At 46.8% G+C, this 7,984-nt stretch overlaps 1 protein-coding gene across 1 annotated transcript; it reads right to left on the bottom strand.

Annotated features, from left to right (window-relative positions):
* Positions 1-563: 563 nt before the first annotated feature.
* On the bottom strand, positions 564-1,613 carry LOC142433208 (melanoma-associated antigen B2-like). Its single transcript, XM_075538307.1, has one exon. The coding sequence runs from the start codon at positions 1,611-1,613 to the stop codon at positions 564-566; it is 1,050 nt and encodes a 349-aa protein (XP_075394422.1).
* Between the last annotated feature and the right edge of the window lie 6,371 nt (positions 1,614-7,984).

Genomic DNA, 7,984 nt, shown 5'->3' with positions numbered 1-7,984 from the left:
CGTGAACAAAATGTACAAGTTATCACAATTTATTGTCTAATACCTTCTTAAACAAGGTAAGCAAATCTGGATCTATGTAAACTTTACTTTGACCAATAGGAAATACAGAAACCAAGGGCTGGGGACATGTTATAGTTTCCGCCTTATCTTATCTTTATAACTATTTATTGTGACCTTCTTTAACATTTCTAAGGGGCCTATATTTTGATGTCATATTATATGATTCTGGCACTCACACACATCTAAAAAATAAAGAGAAAAAGTGGTGAGAGAGGGAATGAGAGAGAAGGAGAGACAGGGAGATTTGGTGATTTTCCATTTGGTTTACAGAATTCTGACATCAGAAAAACAGTAATAAATGTATGGGGAAGGCTTGAATGTCTGAGTTCCACTGTGCCTGCAATACAAAGAACAACTGCATAGTGGTGCAAACAGAATTAAACGGACAAGTTATCCAAGGAGGAGAGGTACACAGGAAGGCATGCTTGTGCTCCTACCGACTCCCACAATTGAGAAGATTAACAAACATTTCCAACAACAAAGTGAGTCATCTGCCTCAGCCATCAAGTGGAGTGGCGGGATCTGCTGGACCTCCCCTTGACATGGCTCTTCGCATTTCCCTTGGCAATTGGATTGTCGACACCCATCCCAGAGGATGCAGCTTCTGCTCGTTCTTGCTCTTCTCCCCAGGTTTCTTCATACAGGTCTTGGAAGGCCATGATGTTGATAAACTTGATCTTCTCCAAATACTCCATCACTTTCTTCTTGCAAGCCTTAGTGTGGGCTCTAGAGCCCCACAGGAATTCGTGGCATGGAGGATCAGACTTAGGCACCCGACGGTACTCCAGGTACTTTTCCTGCAGCAAATCTTCAGTGAGAAGCTTTTTAGTGTCCCCAAAGATGAAGTGATGTGGGCCATCGTAGATCCCTAACTCATTCAGGAATTCCCACATCTCCTCCCAGGTGACCCTGTTATCCTTGAGGTAAATCATGCCCAGGAGAGGCACGATGATCCCAGTCTTGGGAAAGCCACAATCGCCATTCAGAATCTCCTCCTGGGTGATCTCTAACTGACTGACCAGAGCATAGGTTTGACTTTTGGAGTCAACTGCCTTCAGCTCAAGGCCAAAGACTAGCTCCATGTGCTCAGAGGCTCTCCTCAGCACCTCAGAGAATTGGTCCTTGTACCTTTTAGTGGTGATTTTCATCAGGTCTGCCTTAGTAATGGGCTCTTTCATTTTATACTTTAACAGCAGGAACTGCAACAAGAGGCTCACCCTTCTGGTTAGGGGGTCCCTTTGGGACTTCTCAGCAGAAGGTGTGGACTGAGGGGCATTTCGCCTGCCCACATGGTGACTCAGGGCACCTTTAGCAGCTGTAGCACATGAGGCATCTGCAGCACCCTTGGAGGTGGAGGCAGCTGCTTCACACACCTTTGGAGCAGAGGAGGAAGCCTGGTGCGAATTCCCAGAAGCAGAAGCAGCTGAGGAGGGGGGTTGTCCCTCCTCTGCAGCAGTGGTCTGGGCCAACTTCATGCCCATGGCGTCACCTTGATCCTGGGCTTGGCGGCGTTTCTCCCGAGAGCGGAGTTTGCTCTTCTGACCACAAGGCATGATGACTCCCTTCAAGGGCAGCAGGACAGGACACAGATGACTTGACTCTGCTAAAGAAGGGGGTGTTAGAAGGTGTGAGTGAGCCCCTCAGCAAGGAGATGCCTCCCCGACTTTCACAACCACCCTGTTGCCAATGTAGAATCCTTTGAGAGCCCTGCTCTGGGAATCCACAGTGCTCTGGTCACCTGCTCAAGTACCTTACAAGGTTATCTGAGATGCAGTGAGGTTGCACACTACCTGGCCTGAGTGGAATTACTGGGATGATAGCAGGCTGGCTAAAGGGATTTCCTGTGCTTGGCTGGGGAGGGCAACACCTTCACAGTACACTTTTATGGACATTAGATCAACTGCTGGCAGGGCTTTTCTCCCTCCATTTTGTTACTCTGAAGTTGACACGCCAAAGTTCTTTGAGACTCATACGGAAAACACATGAACACATCCGACCCCACTACTTACAGAGTATCTTTCTGGCTGCAACACAGAGAGGAATTTCTGCCCTGGGTTCCTTGGAAGCCTGGATCCCCTATTAGGGCTTTCACCTGACCGTCCCCTGTGACCAGCTCCCTCTCCTCCTTGGATGACCTCCCATGGAGCAAGTGCACTCTGTAGGTCAACATGCCCAGAGGCCACAGGATTAAAAAGAGAGTGGGGTTTGCTGGTCTCTACTGATTAGTGGGAAGAGGAGTCACCACCTTACACTCAGTGTCCTCTCTTAACTACCACCATTACGGACTCAGTCACTTGCCTCTACTGAATCAAACCCAAACAACAATCACTGCCATCTAGCCTACTGTGACTCACAGTCACCCTGTAGGGCAGGAGAGACCTGTCCCTGAGGGCTTCTGAGATGGTAACTCCTCACAGGAACAGAACGCTTCATCATTCTCCCCCGACCTTGCTCCTGGTGGAGTGCCCTGCTCCCTTGGGTCATCCATTGGGCTACTAAACACAGGTCAGCATTTTGAAATCACCAGCTTCAGGGGGACAAAGAAGGGCTTTTCTTCTGTCAAGAGCGACAGACTCAGAAACCCAGAGGGCTGTCGAGTCTCTGAGGCTAATGGACTCAATGGCAGTGAACATGAGAAGGGCAGGACGCATGCTCTTTTCTCCTACAGGAATCTTACTTTGACCCTGCTCTGATGCCCACAGTTTGGAATTCCTCTGTCTCCTGAATTGGGCTGAAAGTAAGGCCCTCCTCTGCCTGAGCACCCCTGGAATGATTCTATGGGCATCCTTACTTCCAGGTTTCTCCTGGGGCCACAGAGCCATGGTAATCTCAGGGCTCGGGATAGCCGTCCCCCTAGAGGGTAAATACCGCTCCCTTCCTCATCAGGAGTGCATTTGTCCTTGAACCTTCATGGGGACCCACATTCACAGCTGTCGTTAAACTAGCCCCTCACCACCTCACCTCACCAGGCCGCAGACTAAGGGCCAACCCTATCAGAGACCTCAGAGTCAGGACTGAGAGTGAGAACAGCCTTTGGAGGCTGCTTTGGGGCGGACAGACCTGGGGCTAGAACATGGCAGTGGGGAGCCAAGCTCCATGGCTGGGCCTGGAGGCTCCTGAGACCTCCTCAATTTTGATTTCACGGCCCCTTCATTCCTCACTTGGATTCAGTCCTGCACTCTGGATTAGGGCTTGGGATGTTGCCCTCTGTTCCCTTTCGACTACTGAGAGACAGAGGTGGAGCTTTGTGACCCGGTCTCAGGCCCGACCTCCCCTACAGTCCCCCCGCCCCCTTCTGCCTGGGGACTCCCAGCATGGAGGGCAGAGTTGGGGTTCGGCAGTGCCCCTGATTAGGGAGGTCTGTGCAGTCGTACTAAGGGTCCCAGCCTAGTCCCCAGAGAGGGTCTGCTCTTCCGGCCAATCCAGAAGAGGGCTGCTCTTGGACACCAAACCCGTAGGGCCACGTGACGTTCTGGTTCCAAGGGTTCCTTTTGGCTCCGGAACTTGCGCTAAAGGGGGGGCTTCACGTGACGCCTGGATTCGGGTTAATTGTTCCCCTCATCCCACCTCCTTACTGGGAATCTGTTGCAGTCCTCTGGGAAGAAAGTACAGCACAGCGAAATTAGATGGTCGCCTTCTCTGGCCGCATCCCCAGTGGAGGGCCTGTGACGTCACATCCGGTAATTGGGGATCCGTTCAGGGACGAGGTTATTGGGGGTTCCCCGAGGGCCGACATCAGGCAGGTCTCCAGAGACCACAGTGTTGTGTCCTAAGTCCTTCTCCCTTGAAAGCCATGGTCCTCCTTGTGCTCAGTCATCCAGGGTGGGGTATCTGATTAGACAATTCATGCTCCAGACTTAGTACAAGGACAATCTTCAGCCCACAGCAGGAACTGTACCATTGGCGGTGGGCAGGAGCTAGAGTTACATAATTGAAGGCCAGACATGACTCCAAGAACTGCTGAGAAAATCCAAAGATACCCCATTCCATCCACATCACCCATGTTTCCCTTCCTTGGACCACAGAAGTCTTCTTTTGGCATTCCTGGGGACTTTATTGCTTCACTCCCCTTGGTGGTCTATTACTCGCCCTTAGCCTTTTGCCAGAGTGTGGTGGGGTCAGATTAGTTTCAATTTCCATACTGAGTCTCTAGTGTTGCTGGCTTAGAATTAGTATTGAATCTCTGAGAGTGGATGATAATAAATGAAAGTTGCTCAGTCTAACAACCCTGCCTATCTATGTCCTAGCCCTGCCTCAGACCATCTAGGTCATTAATGGACCATCTAGGTTGCTAGGATCTCTACATCCTTGATCCTACTCCATCTTCACTTATTCAGTTTCTTATCTTGTCTCCACATCTTGAATTAAAGACGTCTGATGAAATATCACATGCGTTCTCTACGTTATACCTTGAAGAGTGTGTGCCCTTGTCTTAGAAGAATACAGCACAAGACAGGACAAATGGACCTTCAGAGAAAACACACATCCTTCTCCTCACTGCCCAGATGTCGTCTTTTATGCAGCTATGTTCTAAAATATTTACTTCTATAAGCAGGGTTTCCCCAGCATTATTTTGCCATCTTTCAAATTATCTGACATTCCATATGTAGACAACAATCTTGCCACCAATATTAAATTTCCCAGTGGCTCTATGGTATAAACATTGTATTTTTAGCTGTACGTTCTGTGGTTTAAACCCAGCAGACACTGCACAGGAGAAAGATGAGTTTGCTTGGTTCCTGTAAAGATGTACAGTCTTAGAAGCCCTAAGGGGGTGTTCGACTCTCTTAAAATTTTGTGATGAATCAAAATGGTATAAAGGCAAAAGTTTGGGGTTCTAATTTTTTTCCTGATGCCTACTTCTACTTTATTTTCATCTTCTTATAATTTAGCAGACTCCTATATTCACTAAGATTTTTTTTTTGCTTATGAGCGGAAAATACATTTAAGACACACAAGACCTGCCTCTGGCTTGAAGGACTGAAAAAGTGTGGTCCAGATTCTTCAAGGCTTCTGGTCCTGCAATGTTACTTAGGAACATTGAACTTGAGAATTATACAAGTCTTTCTACAAAATATGACTGATAAATCCACCTCTTTGGATTATGTGAATGCATGTAGTGTGATAGGGGATATTTTGCAAGAGGGGTGAAATATTGTTGACTGAATGGTAGTGAGTATCTGGTTGTATTTAGCTCAGAAAAAAGACAACCATTTCATCACAATTTAAAATTTTCTTAATTTCTAATCAAGTAGATTTCAGAGACTCTGCAGTGCTCCAAATAAAACACAAAACAACACCTAAATATTTTAATCAAATCGAGGGTTGTGCATCCCTGTGTGTGTGTGTGCAACTTTTAATTTTACAAAGAAGTAAGATTAAAAAGTATCAGGCAACCCAGGTATTTCTATAGTTATCATTTTTTTTCTTTCATTTGTGATCTTAACTAGCTTAATCTGGGATTCTCTCAATGACATGCTCCTTACTTTTAACGCATAAAAGAACTGTTGAAATTTTTTCAAGTCATGTCGATGGCAAAGCTAACTTTTATATCTGATAAACAACAAAAATATGATTCATGAGCTTACATTAAGGAGCAAAATAAAAAGATCAAGAGGAACAACATTTGAGAGAGAACAAACTACAAGTTACTAGTACACAACAGAAGATAATATATTTCTCCTCTAAGCTACTTCTGAATGTACTACTTGGAAGCCCAGTCAACTACTGTGAAGAATCTGCTCCCACGTCACTAGATTCTGGTGAAGCCACTAGACCTGGGCCTGAAATGTCAGTGGTTTTAGCATTAGAGCAGATCCTGGATGCAAATCACTGTTGGGATCTCTTTTCTCATCCCTCAAAACCTCTTCATAGGCACCAGGGAAATCCCAGGGACTCACAAGCATGGCCCAAATCTCCAGAACTTTTGTTTTGGTGGTTTCAGTATGGCCTCGGATCCCACAGGAATTCATAGCGTGGAAGACAATTCTTTCACACCTGCTGGTACTGCAGGTATCTCGCCAGCACAAAGTCACATGGCAGGAGCTTTCTTGGCTCTCCAAAAATATCTTGCACCCTCCCAGCATAGATTCCCAGCGTATTCAGGAACTTTCGGATGGATTCTTCAGAGGCCCGGTTACCTTTCGCGAAAATGACACCCAAGACAGTCATCAACACGCTTGTCATAGGCAAAGTGCTTCTGGAACTTCTTGTTGACGACCTTCAGCATATCCACTTTCATAATGGGCTCCTTAATGTTATACTTGTCTACCAAGATCAGCAGTAACATGTGTGTCTTTCCTGTCAGATCTCTGTTAGGCTTCTCAGTGAAACATGGGCACTGGGCAGGGCTGGGGTTTTCTCCTCTTGGTCTTTGGCATCTACATGAGATCTATTGAATACAACAGCTGAAGCAGGAGCAGTGGCTTCCTTACATGACTGCAAAACATCCTCAAGCGGGGACCAGACGGGGTGTCCCCCAGAACAAGGGAGGAAGAAGAGGGTCCTTCCTCCTGCTCTGCATTGGCCCGTGCACCCAGGGAAGCCTGGCTTTGCATTTCTCATGGACACCGTACTTACCCTTCTGACCAGGAGCCATGGTGACTCTGTTGAGATCCCTGTGTTAGAAGTGGCAGTTATGCTAACAAAGACCAAGTTGATTCTGACTCAAAGTGACCCTGGAAGACAGTAAAACTGCCCTTGTGGGTTTGTGAGACTGTAAACCTTGAAGAGAAAGAAAGCCTCCCCTTTCTCCTGAGGAAACACTGGTGGTTTTGAACAGCTCACATTGTGATTAGTAGCCCAAAATGCAACTCACTACCCCAACAGCCTTAGGACATAACCAATAGCGTCATCATGTCAACCCTTACCAGGAGGTGCGCCCCTTCACTCTGTTACTCTGATGTTTTGTTTGTTTGACAGGAACTTGTGTGTCAATAAAGACAAAAAGTTCAATTCAGTTTTACTTTCCCCTCTATTTTTATTATTATTTCTTCAACCTCTCAGACCACTATTTAGGTTTGAGGGATAAAAAATTGGCAGGGATTTTTTTTTAATTTTAAGAAATGCAATATATAATACAATGCTTATCAAGAAGTGAAATCACCAATGGTATCGTGTTCAACCCCCCCCCCACACCTATATAGTTGATTCTCTTTCTACCTAACCCCACCTCCCTCCTTCCTCAATATCCTGTCCTGAACCACTCCCTGTTCTGGGACTTGTCTCTGGCCCTTCCTGCAATCCAGAAAGGAGGGAAAGGGAGCATCAGACCACTATGCCAGGCAGGGCACAGGGTGTCCTGACAGTACAGGCTGTGGTTGAGTGGAGAATGGACCTGAAGACCTGAATCTTGCTCTTCAATTTGACTGACAGAGGTGCTAAGCTTCAGACCACCCTGACATGTGGACACTCCCTCTATAAAAAAAACCCTCTTTTCCCTGGAATTCCCAAGGAGAAACTGGACCAAGTGGGATATTCCTGCAGCCGTCATGGTACTTACTCTGACTCCTGAGGTGACCCCGAAATCTCCCTTCAGCTGACTGAAAAATCAAGCTCTTATAGTAAGACCAAGGCCCCCAACTCTGGAGATTCCTGAGGAAAATGTAAGGTTGCATGTCAGACTTGGACCCACACCAGCGTCTCCAGGGGTACTTGATGTGGGAGGGGCTGCGGCTCTTAGAGTACAAGGTGATGAAGTCTTCTCAGTCATCTCCTAGTCTCCATATCATGATAAACAAACAACAATAATAACCTCACCATTTGTTTGATTCCAAGTAATAGCCACAGTATAGGCAGAGTAAAATTGTCCCTTTGGGTTGGTTTCCCAGGCTGTAAATTATTCTGGGAGCAGAAAGCCTCATTTTTCGCTTATACAGTGGCTGGTGTGTTCGAACCGCTGACCTTACAGTCAGCATCCTAAAGC

Source organism: Tenrec ecaudatus, chromosome X, assembly GCF_050624435.1.
Source record: "Tenrec ecaudatus isolate mTenEca1 chromosome X, mTenEca1.hap1, whole genome shotgun sequence".
NCBI classification, from domain to species: domain Eukaryota; kingdom Metazoa; phylum Chordata; class Mammalia; order Afrosoricida; family Tenrecidae; genus Tenrec; species Tenrec ecaudatus.
This window is presented reverse-complemented; position numbering and strand designations above follow the sequence as displayed.

What these genes read in the sequence shown, in the direction of transcription:
- LOC142433208 (XM_075538307.1), bottom strand. Translation starts at nt 1,613, where the DNA reads ATGCCTTGTGGTCAGAAGAGCAAACTCCGCTCTCGGGAGAAACGCCGC.